The sequence below is a fragment of the Coregonus lavaretus genome (genome assembly GCF_964263955.1).
Source record: "Coregonus lavaretus genome assembly, chromosome: 18".
Taxonomy (NCBI): domain Eukaryota; kingdom Metazoa; phylum Chordata; class Actinopteri; order Salmoniformes; family Salmonidae; genus Coregonus; species Coregonus lavaretus.
The window spans coordinates 22,720,852-22,743,205 of record NC_140005.1 but is presented as its reverse complement, the minus strand read 5'-3'; the positions used below and the strand labels follow the sequence as shown (position 1 = coordinate 22,743,205).

At 44.3% G+C, this 22,354-nt stretch overlaps 1 protein-coding gene across 1 annotated transcript in view; it reads left to right on the top strand.

Annotated features, from left to right (window-relative positions):
• Positions 1-22,354, top strand: part of LOC311146064 (latent-transforming growth factor beta-binding protein 2-like) — a 149,672-nt gene that overhangs the window by 86,228 nt on the left and 41,090 nt on the right. Inside the window, exons 9-10 of the mRNA XM_084182527.1 lie at positions 9,600-9,674; positions 22,213-22,335. Of these exons, the coding sequence (XP_084038653.1) occupies positions 9,600-9,674; positions 22,213-22,335 (198 nt within the window). The remainder of the gene's footprint in view (positions 1-9,599; positions 9,675-22,212; positions 22,336-22,354) is intronic.

Genomic DNA, 22,354 nt, shown 5'->3' with positions numbered 1-22,354 from the left:
TTGTTGGTGTTAGCCAATTACTCACGGCTGAAATGCCATCTCCCTCCATCTCCACACCTGAGGTGGTAATGCGGTATCCGAGGAAGGAGACGGACTGCTGGAAAAACATACACTTCTCTGCCTTGGCATAAAGGTAATTTTCCAACAGTCGGGCCAGCACTTTGCGAACCAGGGACACATGCTCGGCGTGAGTAGCGGAATACACCAGGATGTCATCGATGTAGACCACTACACCGCGACCAAGCATGTCCCGAAACACCTCGTTCACAAAGGACTGGAAGACGGATGGATCATTCATCAAACCGTAGGGCATCACCAGGTATTCATAATGCCCCGTGGTTGTGCTGAATGCTGTTTTCCACTCATCCCTCTCCCGAACACGCACCAGGTTGTATGCACTCCTGAGATCTAGCTTAGTGAAGAAGCGCGCCCCATGCATTGACTCAATCACTGAAGGAATGAGGGGGAGAGGATAACTAAATCTAATCGTCTCCTTGTTCAGTGAAAGATAATCAATGCACGGGCGCAGACCGCCGTCTTTCTTCTTCACAAAGAAGAAACTCGAAGAGGCGGGTGAAGTGGAGGGACGTATATACCCCTGGCCCAGGGACTCTGAGACATATGTTTCCATAGCCTCCGTTTCAGCCTGCGACAGGGGGTACACATGAATCCTGGGAGGTACAGCATCTACCCGAAGGTTTATTGCGCAATCCCCCCCCGATGAGGTGGTAATTTATTCGCACGCGTCTTTAAAAACACCTGCGCTAAATCAAGGTATTCGGGGGGGAATGCGCACGGTGGAGGTACCGTCTGGACTTTCCACCGTGGTTGCACCAACGGAAACATCTAGACACCTACCCTGACACTCTCGCGACCACCCCGTGAGAGCCCTCTGCGGCCTTGAGAAGGTGGGGTTGTGGAGTGCTAGCCAAGGGATACCTAATACCACAGGGAAAGCAGGAGACTCAATAATCGAAAAAATAACCTGCTCACAATGTGTCTCCTGGGTGATCATGGTGACTGGTATAATGACTTCCGTAACAAACCCGGACCCTAATGGTCGACTATCGAGTGCTCTGATGGGGAGTGGAATGGATAGGGGAACCAATGGAACGCCTTGACGGCGTGCGAATGCCATGTCCATAAAGTTCCCAGCTGCGCCTGAATCGACTAGCGCCTTACACTGGGGAACTACCATGTGATCGGGAAAGTGGATAGGTAGGGAACAGTGCGCAGCAGAGGGCTCTGAACAAGTGTGGGTGTTCGATACCTGGGGTGACGCGTGAGTGCCCTGCCTGCCGCCTCCAGGCCCAAAAGAACGTTGGCTACGACGTGTGGTGTACTGTCCCTTCGTGCCACCAGAGTGGCACTGTCTCTGTCCTCCTCCGCTCTCTCGGCCGGCGGCTCCACCCACCTCCATCTGCTCGGGATCCGACTCGTCCGGTGTGAAAACAGGCAGACCCCTACCAGGACGTCCTCTGGCTGCCAGCAGGTTGTCCAAACGAATGGCCATGTCCACCAGGTTAGCTCCCGTCGGACGTCCTCCCGCAAATGGCACCGGAAATGGTCGATCAGGGCCCGCTCGTTCCACCCGGACCCCGCTGCCAGCGTCTGAAACTCCAACGCGAAGTCCTGCACGGTCCTCGTCCCCTGCCTCAGGTGATCGAAGACCGCCCAAAAGAGGCGAGCGAACTCCCCGTAGTCCTCCAACGCGGCTCCTCCTTCGTTCCAAACCGCGTTGGCCCACTCCAGGGATTTCCCCGAGAGGCAGGAAACGAGGACGGGCACCTTCTCCAGGCATGCGCTCCTCTCCCGCTGACTCCATAGCGGGTGGGTGATTCTGTGATGAGTGTGATTAGAAGGAGTCAGGCGCAGGAGGGTAAATCACCGAATACAGAGTTTATTCCTTTGTTGACACACAAATGCGCTCAAAGAGCGATCCACGAAACAGGCACAGGGGAAACTCTAATCCCTGGCAAATACACTTTAACGGTAGAATCCAATAATACATAGGCACAGGGGGAAATCTACCCTGGCAACAAAATGTACGAGTAGCTCCACCGAGCTATACTACTCTCACAACTAACAATCACCCACAAGGACAAGGGGGCAGAGGGAACACTTATATACGGACTAATGAGGGAATTAGAACCAGGTGTGTGTGATTGACAAGACAAATGTGATGATGATTGGGGCGGCAGTGGTTAGTAAGCCAGTGACGTCGAACGCTGAAGCCTGCCCGAACAAGGAGGGGAGGCAGCCTCGGCCGAAGTCGTGACAAGATCGAATTTCAATATTGAAACAATGTTGCAAATGTCGAAGAGACAGACAGCAAGGTTTATACAAATCTCCGCTGTTGAAAACCAAATGCTAGTCTAAAAGAAGATCATGTCTAGATGCTTTTTATAGTGCAGATCAAATTTATAAATTGCCTGGCTGGGCTGATGAGACAGTGGATTGCACAGTGAGATGGAACAGAGTAAATAGGTATTTCAACGTCATAGCTTTAGCCGGTGGTAACTTGTGGAATAGACACCGGCTGGAATGCGGTTTTAACCAATCAGCATCCAGGATTAGACCCACCCGTTGTGTAATGATTGATATATCAGTGTCTCTCAGTCTTTTTGGAACAGGGACCAACATGCTCTGGTTTTCTACATTGATCACTTTAAGTGAAAGGTTCATCATGTAAGTCGATCTGAGGTACTTGAGAAGAGGCCACTGGCTCTGCCCTGAGTGTGACTCTTTGACCTAGTGTGAGAATGGCATGGCTGTTTCCATGACTCTATATGGAGTAGATGGCCACCCATAGTAATTATATTTATATGATGCCACTAGGCTTGGGCAGTATACTGCATACTGTATACCGGGGTATTTGGAAATAGCCACGGGATGGTGTTTCAATATCGTCAGTATGAGTCACTCACTGTTGTGCAGCATGCCCCAGGTGATCTAGTTACAGTCTGGAATTCACAACTAAATATTTGCTAGCTAGATATCTTCTAACTACACTGAACAAAAATACAAACACAACATGTTAAGTGTTGGTCCCATGTTTCATGAGCTGAAATAAAAGATCCCATAAATGTTCCACACGCACAAAAAGATTATTTCCCACTCTAAAATGTGCAGTTTTGTCACACAACACAATTCCAAGTTTTGAGGGAGCATGCAATTGTCATGCTGACTGCAGGAATGTCCACCAGAGCTGTTGCCAGAGAATGTAAGGTTAATTTCTCTACCATAAGCTGCCTATTCATTATATAAACACAAATACATTTGCATTTTATCGACAGCAATTTTAATGCGCAGCGATACCGTGACCTGAGATCCTGAGGCCCATTGTCATGCCATTAATTTGCCGCCATCACCTCATGTTTCAGCATGATAATACACAGCCCCATGTCGCAGGATCTGTACACAATATCTGGAAGCTGAAAATGTCCTAGTTCCTGCCAATATAGTTCCAACAACTTCGCACAGCCATTGAAGACGAGTGGCACAATATTCCACAGGCTACAATCAACAGCATGATCAACTCTATGCGAAGGAGATGTGTCACGCTGCATGAGGCAAATGGTGGTCACACCAGATACTGACTGGTTTTCTGATCCACGCCCCATACCTTTTTTTTAAGGTATCTGTGACCAACAGATGCATATCTGTAATCCCAGTCATGTGAAATCCATAGATTAGGGCCTAATTTATTTATTGAAATTGACTTGATTTCCATAAATGAACTGTAACTCAGGAAAATCGTTGAAATTGTTGCATGTTGCATTTATATTTTTGTTCAGTGTATTACGTTAACTGTTTAAAATGTACTAAATGCTCTGCAGTTGTGATTTTCGTTTGATAATTTAGTAGCTAGCTAGTTATCTAGCTAAGTAGTTAGCTTCTTGCAAAATCAAGCTTCTCTTGGGAACAGCAGAGAATCCCCTCCTGGATCAAGAGCCTTGCTGTCTAATATTTGTTTTGTGTGTGCAGCAAACTATGAGTAGCATTTTTTTGTTACTTGTATAAATTTATGAGCTGGGATGTCTGTTCTGCAAATAATGTCAGAGACTGTATAACATGTTCTCAATGGGCTCATTAGCATTTAGCTAGAATTCGCTATGGGATGTACTTGTTAGCATTGCTAACCTTAGGATTAAAGAGGCTCAGTGGGGTTTGGAAAAAATGCCCCTTGATGGCACAATGTCGGTATGAAGATATGACAATCTGGATACTGCCCAAGCCAATCTGGATACACTCCCTGTGTGTTCCATGGTTTATGTAATTCCATAAAGCATGGCTCCGGTTGTCTCCCTATCTGTCATTCCAGGAAGTCTTCCCTCCCGTTGACTCTTCTAATCCGGAACGCTGGGATGCTTCCCGGGGAGCAGGTTCAGAGGTCCCACGGGGCCCACATAAATCACAGTCCCAACCACAGGAGCCCTGGCCCTGGAGCCACTTCCTCCCCAGGCCACCGAGATCACAGCGTAATGTCACAGCATGATGATGTCAGCCTCCTGGCCCTCTGCCCCTCCTTCCTCAACCCAACTCCACCCCACCAGGCCCGCCCTATACTGAGAAAGCACCCTCTCTTTTACTCTGACTCTCTCTGTTTCTCTGTCCCTCAATTTCTCTGTCTCTCTCTCCCTCTCTCTCTCTCATGGGGATGTTATTCCTGAACATTAGATCAATAAAATAAGATGAGGAGGAGAGGGCCACGTTACAAATCACCCCACATGAAATCATCCCTCCCAGTCCCAAGGAGAAATATTGAATCTGCCATTCATTTAGGACCAAAGCATGTGCTATTTACTTTTTATTAGCAGTGATCAAACATTGAACACTTGTTAATGACCAACATCAAAACCGAGCAAAGGGTGTGACTTGTTCAAAACAACACAGACTGAGCTAAACATCTGCTGTGGTCCATGCCAAGGTTCCAGGCTGTGCTCTCTCTCTTTGCTGCTGCAGCCTCTCTCTCATGGTGATTAGACAGAGATGTTTCCATCCTTTGACAGGTTCTGATTTGTTCTGTGTTGATTTAGCTTAACGCCAGGTGCAAACAGTGTGATGGAATCTATTAGATAGACAGCAGTGTGGCTAATGAGGGCTGTCTGGGCCTGGCTGCTCACAGGTATAAATCCTAATACAGACATAATCTATCTGTCCCATAGAGCACCGCTGTCCAAGGCACTGTGCCAGTGAGTTGGAGGCACCTGGAAATAACATTTGTGTTGCATGGCTTAATAAGATACATGTTAGGCCTGTTCATCAAAGGGTATGGACTATACCAATTCATCTCTTGGCCTTGCCCCAGTGGTAAATATTTCATATTGAGTGGCGGCAGTGGGGGATTATGGGAGAATGTGTGTCTGTTTAAATGGGAGGTCACAACCACACCACCATGGGCATCGTAAAGAAGGGAGGAGAGGAGAAAATGATAAACTGTCAAACTACAAACAAATCATGTTAAACACTGAGACAATTAATAGGATGTTTTTTAATAAGGATTCAATCAAGCCAAACATGAATGAGATCAATGCCTTGATCGAAGCAGCTCAATTGTCTTTATAGAATGTCTGCCACAACATGGTAATTGTCGGTGCCTGTGAACACACAGCTGGGAATGTCATTTACTCAATATCAAACTTTTAGCTGGTATACTGAGTTTTTTTTTAAAGACAAATGTTTGCTTTGCATGAGTGTTTTTATGTCTGGGGCTGATCTCATCATGGGGATGTTGATGTTAGACTAATTCTTTACATTTTAGTTATTTAGCAGACGGTCTTATCAAGAGTGACTGGTCCCCCGTGGGAGTCGTTGCATGGACCATGCTCTACCAACTGAACCACAGGGGACATAGGCTCATGTGGGTGTCTCGTCTCGTCTGATGTCCCAGCGCTTGACTGGCTGGCTGCTACTGAAGATCTTATTTACAGGGCTCGTGATATGGGCCATGCCAGATTGGCAACCTTGGCGTGTGCCAAACAGACTTTCTGCTTTGAACGCAAATTACTTCCCCTTAGCTGTTTTCTCTAATCAGCCATTGGCCAGGAGGCCAGAGGGAGATGGCTTCTTTATCATCTTCCTCTTAAAGGGAATGAAACAACTCCTTGTGATTAAAGAGTTGAGTTTGGTTTGCCCCTTGGGCTCTCCATGGCACCAGTTTGTCCCATGGCGGTTTGTTCTCAGAAAGCATGTTGCTTAAAGGGTCTTGAAGGGTCTTGGCACTCATGTCTGTTGTGTTCCTATAGAATAGCTAACGTTAGAATGGAGAGAGAAGATCGTCTCCCCTTCTGTGGATTGCATCCATTCCCCCTCACTGGCCTACCACTTCTTCTCAGGTTCTCCAGCTAGGGTTCTGGATAAGCCTGGGGGTAGGGGGTGACTGGGGGCAGGCCTCATGGGGGAGCTTGATAGTAGGGCTGAGGCAGTACAGTACATTGTGGGTTCAGTACAGTGCCCTCTGCCTGTGATGGATGTGCCATTCGGACCTCTAAATAGGCATCCACATAATGATTGCACTAAATTACAAATTAGATTTCTGTCAAGCAGAACCCATTTGACTAGCTAGACCTGCCCCTCTTGCTCCCCACTCCCTCTCTCTCTCTCTCTCTCCTTACCATCACTCTCTAAATACCCTCAGTAAACCCCCACATGTCAAAATGCCTATTTTGAAGAATGTCCTGAAGTAGCTTTGACTCCTGTTTTAGAGTAGAGCTTTTGCTGACATTTATTTGGCACTCAAAAGAAAGAGATGCCACCTACTAAGACATTGTATATGACGCTTTAAAGCTTCTATATGTATCTTTTTGGGCGAACCGATCAAATTCACATAGAAATCTGCCATTCTCATTGAAAGCAAGTCTAAGAAGCGGTAGATCTGTTTTATATGCGCTATTTCTATATTTCCTGTTCTTAAGTTTCGTTTTGCGTCTTTTACTTTTGGTTTTGTACACCAGCTTCAAACAGCTGAAAATACAATATTTTTGGTTATTGAAAATATATTTCACAGTGGTTTAGATGAAACTTAGGCGAACTATATGGATTTTAGCAACCAGGAAAGGCGAAGCGATTTCTGCATATTGCACCTTTAACTGTTTACAAGCAAATATTACTGAATGGTTGCAAATAAAATGCCAGACGCAATTTAGAGATGACTGGTGAAGTACAACAAATCAGTCAGGGGTGACAGTCTTTTGCAATGAATGAATGAAGGGGGATTCAAGTAAGGCCAACAGTCTGTGTCCCTGTGCTTCCTCTTTGTAAAGCACAATGAATATGCGCCAGTCTCTCTGTCCCAGCATCCATGTAACCAGGGGGAACACTAATGATGCAGCAAGGTCACTCTTGCGTTCGACTGCATTGGGATCTGTGACAATGAACATTGTCTGGGTCAGCATGACGGCATGTCAAATCCATTCCACAGTGGCATTCTACCCACAGTAGGTTACAAAACATCCTGACCTAGGATATATGCTAGATACATTTTGCTCTTTGGGTATACGTTTGTTGTCGATTGCACTGGCCTATATCTAGGGCCCAGAGTTTTTCCTGGTAAGGTAGTTAGGCAAAACTTCTGGTCCTATTTATGCAGTATCTTTTTTGTTTGCCATTGTCTTTAGCAGTGGGTTGACCATAGAGATGATTTGTCATCTCAGGTAACCTGCAGGTGAAGCTACTTCAGACAGACCTGCTCTCCTCTGTGTTCCCTCTAGTCTCTCAGTAGTAATAAGCATCCCTTGGCATGTGCTCCTGCAGTCACTCAGGGCAAAATCTGATCCTGTCCTCATGGGGGGGGGGGGGGGGGGGGTCGCACCTGCCACACCCGCTGCCCCGTCACAACAGCTCATTACCCAGAAGCATCCCTGGTGATTCCAGGGGCACAGGGCGGGACGGGCAGACAGGAACAGGCGCTTCGCTTTGACACGATTATCTCCGACCCAGCAGGGGAGCTCCCTTCTGGTCTGACCCACTTCTGATCTGCTGTGTGAACCTACAGGTACTTCCACTAGCCCTTCCTGCTCCACAGCCCTGAACTCACACTGTTAGACTCTCACAACCACTCAGAACACAGATGGGATGACATTGAAAATGATTAAACATAAATAAGATAGATAGATTGTACATTACAGGTAGACAACAAGACTCTGTCACTCTCAGGCCTCCAGATCAACACCCTGCAGTCCTCTGCAGCACTGCCTGAAGAGAAACTTCCCCTCAGGGCTCAGGGCCCGCTCTGCCAGGGAAGAGCCTGTAGGGAAGAGAACATGTTTTCATAGGTACTGGAGGTGAAATTCATGCTGCGCTCCAAATCACATTACAGATACTGTATGAGAGCAGTATTCATCATGTCTGACTTAGGGGGATAGATATTGATGGTATTTATGGAGCTCACATATACAGTTTGTCATACTGTGTACATGTTTCAAGCTATGAATGAGCGTGTTTGTGCATACAGTATATGCTGGAATTTTTTTATCAGATGAAATCTCAACATCCTTTTCAAAGCTTGTGTATGGTGCGATGCCAGTCTCAATTTGATGAACTGGAAAAGACAAGAATGGTCTGGAAGTCACATGAAGTAAAAAAAAAAGTATACTCTTCCGCTGGATGTAAAGGGAGGGAATACACTGTATTGTCCCATCATGTTGAAATGAAAAAGACACCCTAGCCAGACACTACTAAATCATGAGGAGGGCCATTCTCCTTTCAACATGTGTTTGATGATATTCTAGGAAGCTCTTCGTTTGTGTCTCCTCTTTCACCTTTCCATAACTGTGAACTGTGACTAATCACATTGCTCCTGTCCAGCATTCTGCTCCGATTATCCCCTACCTCAATACCACCTCACCCATTTCCCTCCTTCCCTACAAGTAAAGGCTCAGTCCTGGACATCTGATATTGAGAATAGCCTCCTTCCCCGGTACCAACAACTAAAGGAGCATGCCCTGCCCTGACTGGGTGCCGAATGAATAATGACATCATGTTTTCAGGCCTCAGTGAGTGTATGGCCGCGCTGGGGGCATGAATGTACACAGAGTGCTATTCACAATGCCGCTTCTGTCAACCTCTAAAGTACCCTGCTGAAGGACATGCTGCATGAGGAGATTGTTATTGTTTTAGTAGAACAAGCAAAAAGAAATATGTGCAGCACCCTTGCAAGGACCCCAGTAAGTGGATTTTTGCCGTGGTTGGTGACACAGGTCATGGCTGTGGCATGTGTTTCCTCCAAGCAATGTATGATGTACAGGCTCTCTTTTTCTGTGTATGTGTCCCCAGGGTCTATGTAATATGATTATTAATGACGTGTGGTGTTGTTGATGATTGTGTGTGATGGCGGTACTGTCTTTACTGGCTTATAACTGTGGTTGATGGGGATCCATTTATATGGCAGCATTGGGGTGTCACGCAGGGCCCAGCTGTGGGTCCCCATCTCATTTCTCCCCCTGCTAAGCTCAGCACATCTGTAACATCTGGTCCCCTGCTTCACATGAGCATCCCTCTCCCTACATCTGTGTGTTATGGATGCAATGCTTTTTAACGTAGGCAAGCAGAATGTGATGTCTCTTTCTCTAATCAGTGCTTTTTCCTTTTTCCCGCAGCGTATGCAGTGATTGCGAACGGCCAAGTGGAATGCCCCAAGGGTTACAAGAGGGTGAACCTGACTCATTGTCAAGGTAAGAGGAAGGAAAGATGATGTCCTGTTGTTTTGCTTGTGTTTAGTAATACCAGAGTGCATTGGTTACAAACCTTTTCTGAGTCAAGATCACTTTCGCAGTCAAAAACCAAGCTGAGATCTACCGCTCAGATTTGTTTTTAAACATGAAGTAACATTAACCTAATAAAAACAGTTCTGTAGGAATGAGGTTTGTGCAGTAGGTCTAATACATTATCACAGCATATTGGCTATATGCCTGGCCTGCCAATATTGTTCTTCTCAGACCATATTATATTTCAAAACTCAAGCTTTGATAACCAAATAGATTAGTTGGTGTAGCACTTCCGAGGCACCGCTGAGCATAAATTAAAATAATTTGCAAGTAATTTGCTTTTTATTTTACTGGACTGATGGTACCTGCATCTGATTGTCATGGTGCTTTCAAGACAACTGGGAACTCAGGGAAAAAATGAGGTCAAATCATGACGTCAGTGATCTTCAGGTCGGAAAGTCGGAGCTCTAGAAAGATGCCAGCGTTTCCGAGTTGGAATTCCGAGTTGGATGACCATCAAAACTATTTTTCTCAGTCGGATCTCGTTTATTTTTTGGGAGTTCCAAGATGTCTTGAACACACTGATGTCGGAAGTCGGAGATTTCCGAGTTACCAGTTCCCAGTTGTTTTGAACATGGCATTAGTCTCAGCAGAGGGAGGGAGAGAGCAGCAGAGGGTCCGCCTCTCACGGTCCCTACTCTCTCCTTTCTTTCCTCCGGTGAGACTGACCAGAGAGAGAAGACACCATCTTCCACCTGATGGCCAAACTCAAGTCGCACCTGCACAAATTCATGTTGTTACTATGACCAGAGAAAGTTAAATATTTCTCAATATTAAAATAGACACGACGAGCTGCTAATAAAAAAAAAAAATGCAGGCCTATCGATACACTGGCTACTCATTCATTGCAGCTGCAGTGCGAGTGGAAGTAGGGAGAAGCGCGTTTTTATGTTTTTTAATAGTGTTGAATAAAAACAGTGTTGACAGTGCTGAATAAAAACGTAGATATGAACTCACTCATAAAAACAGCAGCTCTTTGCTGTATTTTTTGACAGTCTCTCTCTGGTCATTGTTTTAAAAGTTATGAAATCTCTTGTAGGCTAGTATCAAACTTTGCTGTGGCCCGGGGTCGTGGAAGCTGTAGGCATGGTGATTTGAGCTATCCGATTGATTTAGCCACAGATATTTCATTAACTTTTTTCTCATGATGTATTCTAACATAGCTGCCTGTACCATGTCTGCATTGAATTCAAATTACCCAAGTCAACCCTCACACATGCATTGTGTTGCAACCACACTCCATCAAATCCTATACTCAACTTTATGTCTTTGTTGTGAGAAAAACAGTTTACAGGGACTGCCCATACATTACCATGCTGAACAAGCCCCCAGGGCCTGTATAAAAGTATTCCTGTCTGTATGTCTTGCCCACTGGGAACAGGGTCATGAATACAATAAGCTGTGGCCTGGGTCAGAGGTCAGCTGCCAATAAGCCCCAGGAGGGAGTGGTGTTTTTAATTGCTCTGTGGAGGTCTGTATGGGGAGTGCTATACGGCAGGCTGTGATTATGGTTAATGTGTGGAGGTTTGTATGGGGAGCGCTATACGGCAGGCTGTGATTATGGTTGTGTGTTTCCCAGTGGTTTATGGGGAGCTGTGTATCCCAAAGCCTTTTGTTAAACTTCTGTTACAGTTTGTTGCTCAACGCTCCAACAAAATCTGTCGGCGGGGGAATGAAGGCATGTCTTCCAGCTCACCCATCCACCTGTGTGTGAAAACAAACTGTGCCTGTTCGTCCCTGAGCGCGTTACATGCCTCACTCCTCACGGCCTTTTAGTGAGCCCTGTCAGCCTGCTGACTGTTATATAAGAGATAACCACACACAGCATCCACAGTGTACTGTATAGACTGTAGATAACTACAGAGAGAGAGATAATCACTTATAAGATGTTGTTAAATCATATTGGAATTCAAAGATAAGATCAATAGGTCTATTTTGGCCTGAACAGATATGTATTACCTCATACATCAGTGATTTCTAGATGTTTCTCATGCTTTTCTCCCAATATAGTTTCTGTCAGTGCTGATGACTATCAGTTAGATTTATGATCAGCTCTTCCACTCCCAACTTCCCAACACTTGATTCATGGTTTTGTATTCTGGATGGCATCGCATACTGAATCTTATGGAGTGCACCGTCATAAATTGATCATTTAAAAAATAATCACTAACCAATGTTAAATGTGGTTATGTAGATGTTATAATGGTTTGAAATGGACAAAAATTACACACATTAATGATGCATCATCATCACCAGTCAAATTCAACTGGTTTTCTGAGCTGCATGGCAAATACTGTAGTAGAGTGTATTGTGGATATTGCGGGTTTATCTAATTTGTGGTGATAGAGTTATAAAGTTATTAAGCTGGGAAATTATTTTCCATTCCTCACATATATGAAAAGGAAAAAAAAAGCTGTGGACAAGGACACTTTATGCTGTCCAAAATGGTGTCAAGAGTTGCCAGCAAACACAGTATTTAATCTAACTTTGATTCAGCTTGCTTTTTCTGATCACTTCAAGATGTTCTCCCTTCACAGTCCCTCATTTTTTGAGGTTGAAAAAACAAACTGACAGATATTGACTATTTACTGGCTCGCTTCAAAGTCTTATAACCCATTCTGCTGGAGCTCCATTCCCGAAGATTATTTTGAATTTCAGCCTTCAGAACAACTGCCAAGGAGGCAAAAATAAGATTTTTCTGGGATTCTGTCATTATAATCAAGCAGGTGTACTACTTGCCAAAGCATGAATCCTCACTTTGAGCTCCCTGCTCTATATTTCACAGGAGGAGAAAGAGTCTTGTGTCATATTCTGTGTCTGAGCACAGACGTGATTCACCCTGCTCTCTCTTTCTACTCCTGCCGCTGGGCTTGGTGGCGTACAGTGGGCCTCGCGTCACAGATAGGATGGCCCCTCAGAAACACAAGCTGTTTTGTGACCTCAGTGATCAGGACAGGCACGTATCTTCCAAACACTCCAGAAAAACACTCTTGAGAAACTGGTTCAGTTGGTGTCACCTACAGTGGGGAAAAAAAGTATTTAGTCAGCCACCAATTGTGCAAGTTCTCCCACTTAAAAAGATGAGAGAGGCCTGTAATTTTCATCATAGGTACACGTCAACTATGACAGACAAATTGAGAAGAAAAAAAATCCAGAAAATCACATTGTAGGATTTTTTATGAATTTATTTGCAAATTATGGTGGAAAATACAGTGGGGAAAAAAAGCATTTAGTCAGCCACCAATTGTGCAAGTTCTCCCACTTAAAAAGATGAGAGAGGCCTGTAATTTTCATCATAGGTACATGTCAACTATGACAGACAAATTGAGAAAAAAAAATCCAGAAAATCACATTGTAGGATTTTTTATGAATTTACTTGCAAATTATGGTGGAAAATAAGTATTTGGTCACCTACAAACAAGCAAGATTTCTGGCTCTCACAGACCTGTAACTTCTTCTTTAAGAGGCTCCTCTGTCCTCCACTCGTTACCTGTATTAATGGCACCTGTTTGAACTTGTTATCAGTATTAAAGACACCTGTCCACAACCTCAAACAGTCACACTCCAAACTCCACTATGGCCAAGAGCAAAGAGCTGTCAAAGGACACCAGAAACAAAATTGTAGACCTGCACCAGGCTGGGAAGACTGAATCTGCAATAGGTAAGCAGCTTGGTTTGAAGAAATCAACTGTGGGAGCAATTATTAGGAAATGGAAGACATACAAGACCACTGATAATCTCCCTCGATCTGGGGCTCCACGCAAGATCTCACCCCGTGGGGTCAAAATGATCACAAGAACGGTGAGCAAAAATCCCAGCACCACACGGGTGGACCTAGTGAATGACCTGCAGAGAGCTGGGACCAAAGTAACAAAGCCTACCATCAGTAACACACTACGCCGCCAGGGACTCAAATCCTGCAGTGCCAGACGTGTCCCCCTGCTTAAGCCAGTACATGTCCAGGCCCGTCTGAAGTTTGCTAGAGTGCATTTGGATGATCCAGAAGAAGATTGGGAGAATGTCATATGGTCAGATGAAACCAAAATATAACTTTTTGGTAAAAACTCAACTCGTCGTGTTTGGAGGACAAAGAATGCTGAGTTGCATCCAAAGAACACCATACCTACTGTGAAGCATGGGGGTGGAAACATCATGCTTTGGGGCTGTTTTTCTGCAAAGGGACCAGGACGACTGATCCGTGTAAAGGAAATAATGAATGGGGCCATGTATCGTGAGATTTTGAGTGAAAACCTCCTTCCATCAGCAAGGGCATTGAAGATGAAACGTGGCTGGGTCTTTCAGCATGACAATGATCCCAAACACACCGCCCGGGCAACGAAGGAGTGGCTTCGTAAGAACCATTTCAAGGTCCTGGAGTGGCCTAGCCAGTCTCCAGATCTCAACCCCATAGAAAATCTTTGGAGGGAGTTGAAAGTCCGTGTTGCCCAGTGACAGCCCCAAAACATCACTGCTCTAGAGGAGATCTGCATGGAGGAATGGGCCAAAATACCAGCAACAGTGTGTGAAAACCTTGTGAAGACTTACAGAAAACGTTTGACCTGTGTCATTGCCAACAAAGGGTGTTTAACAAAGTATTGAGAAACTTTTGTTATTGACCAAATACTTATTTTCCACCATAATTTGCAAATAAATTCATAAAAAATCCTACAATGTGATTTTCTGGATTTTTTTTCTCATTTTGTCTGTCATAGTTGACGTGTACCTATGATGAAAATTACAGGCCTCTCTCATCTTTTTAAGTGGGAGAACTTGCACAATTGGTGGCTGACTAAATACTTTTTTCCCCCACTGTATAGGGCTTCTTATGTAATGGAACATCTATGGCCTCACTGCCATACATTTACTATGGGCTAATTCTATTGTGAGTGGGGTCAGTAAGTCTCTAGAGACAGCAGGTCACATTGTTAGTTAGCCTATATCTATGTAGAAGTTATGGATTGAGATTTGACACGTGTTCCAGAACACATCATCCTATGTTATTTACAGATAGAGAGAGTATAGACAGGAAGACAGGCAGGCATTTCCATATTGGGCTTTTGAGGAAGAACACATTGCTATTCAGCTAAGGACAGGTCAAGTTCTTACTTGTAACTGAGAAACATGTATCTCCAATTAATAGCAGCTTTGGCAAGGTTTGTAAAAGGAACACTCACTCTTCCCAAATCCTCGAATGGATGGGGATTTTGCTTCATGACTTATGTTTAGCATCTGATTCAAAACATTTAAACAGCTCTGTCTTATTTGACAGAGAACCTCCCAGTCCCCACTAGCAGTACTCAACAATAATCCTGGATATTGCTGTTAAATAAAGTATGGCTAGGTCAAATAAAATAAAATGTTATTGGTCCCTTACACATATTTAGCAGATGTTATTGCAGGTGTAGCGAAATGCTTGTATGTATTTCCTTTACAATTGCAGTAAATAATTATCCTGGTTGTTTATGTGAATCCTCTACAAGCTTATTTTGGCCCTGCGGTCATAAAGTGAGAAATGACAGGTCGGGTGAGTTCAGGGCAGGCAGGTTGTCAGTTTAAACGCAGTCAGGGGACTCTTTGGATGGAGTCATCATTCCTCGTCATTACTACAATAACAATGGTGTCATGAGAAACCTGTCGAGGAGAACTCTGATGGACGTGTGTTCCATCTGTGCTGTAAATAATATCAGAGAATGTCTCTGGCAGAATGAGCGAGCGACCAACCATGAAGTCAGATAGGTGTTGAGATTAGAGTAAGTCATGACAGGCTTTCATGCTAGTCATTTCCAATCCCGTAGCACTAACACTAACCTGGAATCAACCTGACCCTGGATTACAGACCCCATGTGATGAAGGAAGGCTGAGCCTAACGTTGAACTACATCCAGATAACATGCAGCTTAAACTGGTCTCAAGTAGTCCCTATAGTCCCACACCGCCTCCACAAGCAGTGTTGTTGTGTCTCTGAGTGGGAGGTAGCAGAGTTATGTTTCCCCAAGAGACATGGTTTGGTTAGAGGTCACAGTGTATAACTCCATGAAAGCAGTTGTCCATTGCATCTTCTTTATGTGCCCTGTGGCTCACCCAAACAGGAAATAATGTCCTCCCATTTGCTTACACTTGAGTCTGCCTGTTTACATCATTACTAACAGAGGGGCTGGGGAAAGTTCATGAGTGGGTCAGCTAACGTTATGACCTTGAACTGGTTCCCCTTTTAATCCCCCATACCACCAACACACATGCATGCACACAGACACACACACACATGCACACACACAGGCATGCACACACAGGCACGGACACGCCATTCCTTCCAGTTCTCTGCTGCCAATGACTGGAACGAACTGCAAAAATCTCTGAAGCTGGAGACTCTTATCTCCCTCACTAACTTTAAGCGTCAGTTGTCAGAGCAGCTTACCGATCACTGCACCTGTACACAGCCTTTCTGAAATTAGCCCACCCAACTACCTCATCCCCATATTGTTATTTATTTTGCTAATTTGCACCCCAGTATCTCTATTTGCACATTATCTTTTGCACATCTATCATTCCAGTGTTAATACGAAATTGTAACTATTTTGCACTATGGTCTATTTATTGCCTTACCTCCATAACTTACTACATTCGCACACACTGTATATATATTTTCTGTTGTATTTTTGACTTTATGTTTTGTTTACCCCATATGTAACTCTGTGTTGTTGTTTTTATCGCACTGCTTTGCTTTATCTTGGCCAGGTCGCAGTTGTAAATTAGAACTTGTTCTCAACTGGCTTACCTGGTTAAATAAAGGTGAAATAAAAAAAAAATAAAAAAAAAACACAGACACACACACAGACACACACAGACACACACACGCATGCACACACAGACACACACACACACACACAGACACACTCACATACACACAAACACAAAGACACACACACACACAGCGAGAGAGAGAGGCCTGTACTCACATTATAGTTTTGCTTTTCCTCCCATCACTCCCCAGACCTTCCCTGTTCCCTTATAAGCTCTCTTTTTCCACCGGCCAGCACAACAGCAAAACAAGAGCAGATTCATTATTATTGGGAAAATCTGCCATGGCAGCTTGTCAGGTTCCAGTCGTCATGGCGATGGGAAAAGGCCTAATGTTTCACTCTTTGTTTAACACTAGAACCGCCATAGGCCAATGGCCACTGACATTTGATTTTGTAAAAATTAAAAAGCAGCCCAAAAAAAATCTGACCTGCTCCTTCCCTGACTTTTCCTAAATGTTTGTATTTTACACTGCTCATTTGTCAGAATTTTGAAATCACAAACAGAAAAGTATTTAGAGCCTTTTTACCTGTTTTTTTCACACCTATTCCTAACTTAACCAGCCAAGACAATGTGCTGTAGGACGTTGGTACCCAGCCAGGCGCTAATGCTTCTCTTTCTCCTCACTGAATGAATGACAAATTAATGAATGGGCAATAAATGTGCACCTAACTGAATGATTAGGCCTAACTGAATGATAAGGAGGGTGAAGAGGTTGATTAATGATGAGTTTGTGTTATGCCTATTTATCAGCAGCAAATAATTTGACCACACACCTTGGGGGTTGATACCATTCTCTTTTACGTTTTACTTTGTAAAAAGAAGCTGTTATGAGACTGTTTTATTTACTATTACTCTATTACTAATCAAATGTATTGTAAGGGAAACGAAAACATGCTACTTGTTGCAGTAGGCCTTTAGAATAATTCAAACATATCCTTGAGTCTATCCAGCGAAGCAAACGATGCCAGCCCACTGAATGAATGACAAATGGATGGAATGGGCAATAATTGTGCAAGTTACTTCACAATCAAATTTAAATTAGGCCTAACTGAATGATGAGGGTGAAGATATAGATTTAATCTAGAACAACAATAGTGTAATGTTGAGTTTGTGTTATGCTTATTTATCATCGTTGGCGCTCATGTTAATAATTTGACCGTGCGCCTTGCATGTTGATACCATTCTATTTTACGCTACAGGACTGTTTTATTTACTGTAACTCTATTAGTAATCTAATGTATTGTAAGGGAAACGAAAACATGCTATGTGTTGCAGTAGGCCTTTAGAATAATGCAAAACATATCCTTGACTATCTAACTTAATGAGAGGGAAACAAACGATGCCAGTCAGCCTGCACAGCTGGCCCATCGAAACTACACCTAAACTATACCGAAACTAATTTCACAAATAATAAGAGTTAGCCTATAAACAAGATTAAATTGACAATAATCTGATGAGCATATTCTGCAGGTTCTATTACACTTACCTTTGTCAAATAACTCTCATAATTCAAGAGGTGCAGCTCTATTTCCAAATGTCACTTTTCCCAAGAATATCCGTGCTGTCCATGCATTCAGTACATGACCAGTCGCGCAGCAGTATTGGTCTGACTACTAAGCAAAAACTAGTAACATAATAAATGTACAATTTAAATATGCTAGTCTGTCGTCAATGGATGAATGGGCGATAGAAACCAGATAGAAACGGATAATGGTGCATGTGACTTCAATGAACTGAATTATGTACTTATAGGCTGAAAGGCCAGGCGGTTCTAGTGAAAGAAAAACTGCCTGGGCTCAAATGTGGTGGTATGACTAAGAGGCTGAGGCATGTGGTGCTCTGCTCCTGCCTCCTGCCTCCAGCCTGCTGCGTCCTTCCCCCGGCTGCTAGATACCTCCTCTGGCAGGTTGGGAGACTCAGGAGCACGGCTATCAGCTGTTGAATGGACACATAAACACTTACCACCACGCCGCTATCTTTTCTCCTTCCCGCACATGGTTCAGGGGGGAAAAAACACTCTGTGCCTCTAGTATATTCCCTGACCTAAGCTTATAGGATGCATTGACCTTCGTCACAGTGTGGGAAATAAACTGTAGGAACAGGGATGCTAATCTATAATATTCCCCATCTCTGCTCGGTTTCCAACTATCCTGCTCTTTCAGGAAAATAGCCACTCTCTCTCTCTCTCTCTCTCTCTCTCTCTCTCTCTCTCTCTCTCTCTCTCTCTCTCTCTCTCTCTCTCTCATGTCATCTAGGGCACCTATCACATGTCATTTAGGGCATTTATCACGTCATCTAGGGCATCTATCATATGTCATCTAGGGCATCTGGAGGGGATGGCTGCAGTTTTACAGGCTCCTAACCAACTGTGCTATTTTGTTAGTTTTTTCGCGTTGTTTGTAACTTATTTTTTAACTTATTATGTACATAATGTTGCTGCTACTGTCTCTTATGACCGAAAATAACTTCTGGACATCAGAACAGCGATTACTCACCTCGCACTGGACGAAGATCTTTTCTTTAATGAGTCCGACACAAAGGATATACTGCTTTCTCGGGAACGGGCCCAAATCCCTGTCATTTGCGTGAAGAAAAGACTGAGAAAAAGGGGGCGGAGGTCGGGCTGCCTTCTGAGAATTCGTAGGCGAGTGAGTAAACTTCCACTACCATCAGTTCTATTGGCCTATGTGCAATCATTGGAAAACAAAATGGATAATCTATGATCAAGAATATCCTACCAACGGGACATTAAAAACTGTAATATCTTATGTTTCACTGAGTTGTGGCTGAACGACGACCAGGATAATATAAAGCTGGCGGGATTTTCCATGCATCGGCAGGACAGAGAATCTACGTCTGGTAAGCTAAAGGCTAGAGCTGCCATTTTCAAGGAGCAGGACACTAATCCGGACGCTTATAAGAAATCCCGCTACGCCCTCAGATGAACCATCAAACAGGCAACGCGTCAATACAGGATTAAGCTTGAATCCTACTACACCAACTCTGATGCTCGTCGAATGTGGAAGGGCTTGCAAACTATTACGGACTACAAAAAGGAAACCCAGCCGCGAGCTGCCCAGTGACGCAAGCCTACCAGACGAGCTAAATGCCTTTAATGCTCACTTTGAGGCAAGCAACACTGAAGCATGCATGAGAGCACCAGCTGTTCCGGACGACTGTGTGATAAGGCTCTCGGTAGCCGATGTGAGCAAGACCTTTAAACAGGTCAACATTCACAAAGCCGCGGGGCCAGACGGATCTCCCTGACTGAGTCCGTAATACCTACATGTTTCAAGCAGACCACCATAGTCCCTGTGCCCAAGGAAGCGAAGGTAACCTGCCTAAATTATTACCGCCCCGTAGCACTCACGTCGGTAGCCATGATGTGGATACCCTAGACCCACTCCAATTCGCGTATCGCCCCAACAGATCCACAGATGACGCAATCTCAATTGCACACCACACTGCCCTTTCCCACCTGGAAAAAAGGAACACCTATGTGAGAATGCTGTTCATTGACTACAGCTCAGCGTTCAACACCATAGTGCCCACAAAGCTCATCACTAAGCTAAGGACCCTGGGACTAAACACCTCCCTCTGCAACTGGATCCTGGACTTCCTGACGGGCAGCCCCCAGGTGGTAAGGGTAGGCAACAACACGTCTGCCACGCTGATCCTCAACACTGGGGCCCCTCAGGGGTGCGTGCTTAGTTTCCTCCTGTACTCCCTGTTCACCCACGACTGCATGGCCAAACACGACACCAACACCATCATTAAGTTTGCTGATGACACAACAGTGGTAGGCCTGATCACCAACAACGATGAGGCAGCCTATAGGGAGGAGGTTAGAGACCTGGCAGTGTGGTGCCAGGACAACAACCTCTCCCTCAATGTGAGCAAGAGAAAGGAGATGATCGTGGACTACAGGAACAGGCCCCCATTAACATCGATGGGGCTGTAGTGGAGCGGGTCGAGAGTTTAAAGTTCCTTGGTGTCCACATCACCAATAAACTATCATGGTCACACCAAGACAGTCGTGAAGAGGGAACGACAACACCTTTTCCAGTACATCACTGGGGCCAAGCTTCCTGTCATCCAGGACCTTTATACTAGGCGGTGTCAGAGGAAAGCCCAAAGAATTGTCAAAGACTCCAGTCACCCAAGTCATAGACTGTTCTCTCTGCTACCACACGTCAGGCGATACCGGAGCGCCAAGTCTAGAATCAAAAGGCTCCTTAACAGCTTCTACCCCCAAGCCATAAGATTGCTGAACAATTAATCAAATGGCCACCCGGACTATTTAGAATGACACCCCCCCCCTCCATTTGTTTATACACTGCTGCTACCCGCTGTCTATTATCTATGTATAGTCACTTTACCCCTACCTACATGTACAAATTACCTAAACTAACATGTACCCCCGCACATTGACTCGGTACCGGTACCCCCTGTATATAGCCTCATTATTGTTATTTTATTGTGTGATTATTATTATTTTTTTTACTTTAGTTTATTTAGTAAATATTTTCTTAACTCTTTCTTGAACTGCATTGTTGGTTAAGGGCTGGTAAGTAAGCATTTCACGGTAAGGTCTACACCTGTTGTATTCCGCGCATGTGACAAATAAAGTTTGATTTGATTTGATGTCATTTAGGGCATCTATCACATGTCATCTACAGTATTTATCACATAATCTAGGGCAGGGTTCTTCAATTCTGGTCCTGGAGGGACGAAACTCCTCTGTTTTTCATCCTCTCCTTCTAATCAGGGGCTAATTCAGACCTGGGACACCAGGTAAGTGCAATTAACTAGCAGGTAGAAATAAAAAACAGAAGTGTTTCGGCCCTCCAGGACCGGAATTGAAGAACCCTGATCTAGGGCATCTATCATATGTCATCTAGGGCATCTATCATATGTAATCTAGGGCATCTATCATATGTCATCTAGGGCATCTATCATATGTCATCTAGGGCATCTATCACGTCATCTAGGGCATCTATCATATGTCATCTAGGGCATCTATCATATGTCATCTAGGGCATCTATCACGTCATCTAGGGCATCTATCATATGTCATCTAGGGCATCTATCATATGTCATCTAGGGCATCTATCATATATCATCTAGGGCATCTATCAAATGTCATCTAGGGCATCTATCATATATCATCTAGGGCATCTATCATATGTCATCTAGGGCATCTATCATATATCATCTAGGGCATCTATCATATGTAATCTAGGGCATCTATCACATGTTATCTAGGCCATCTATCATATGCCATCACTTGCCAGTAGCTCATGGTTTTGATTACTTACACCCCATAGTGATACTTGGGCACCTCTCAATGTGTGAAGATGACAAAGGACTCACTTCATCCATCTTCTCTAGCTGTCAGAAACATTGTTGTAGAATACAACACATTTTGGTGTATGGGAGTCTGTAATAAATATAGACTTAGGGCTGATGAGGGAAAGTAACTTATTCCTATAAATGAAGATGTGTAATTGGATATGAGTTCAACATGACCTAAATAAATAGTTTTTCGTTAGTCAGATTGTTTTCTTTGCCATCCTGACACCCAACATATTGTTATAACCCAACAGTCAGATACTGTACTACCATGGTGTGTTTTCTTCTCCCAGACATCAACGAGTGCCTGATGAGTGGGATCTGTAAGAACGCTGAGTGTCTGAACACCAGAGGAAGCTACAGATGCACCTGTAAACCAGGCTACATGCTGGACCCTGCCAGGAGCCACTGTGTCTGTGAGTACTCCTACTGTCT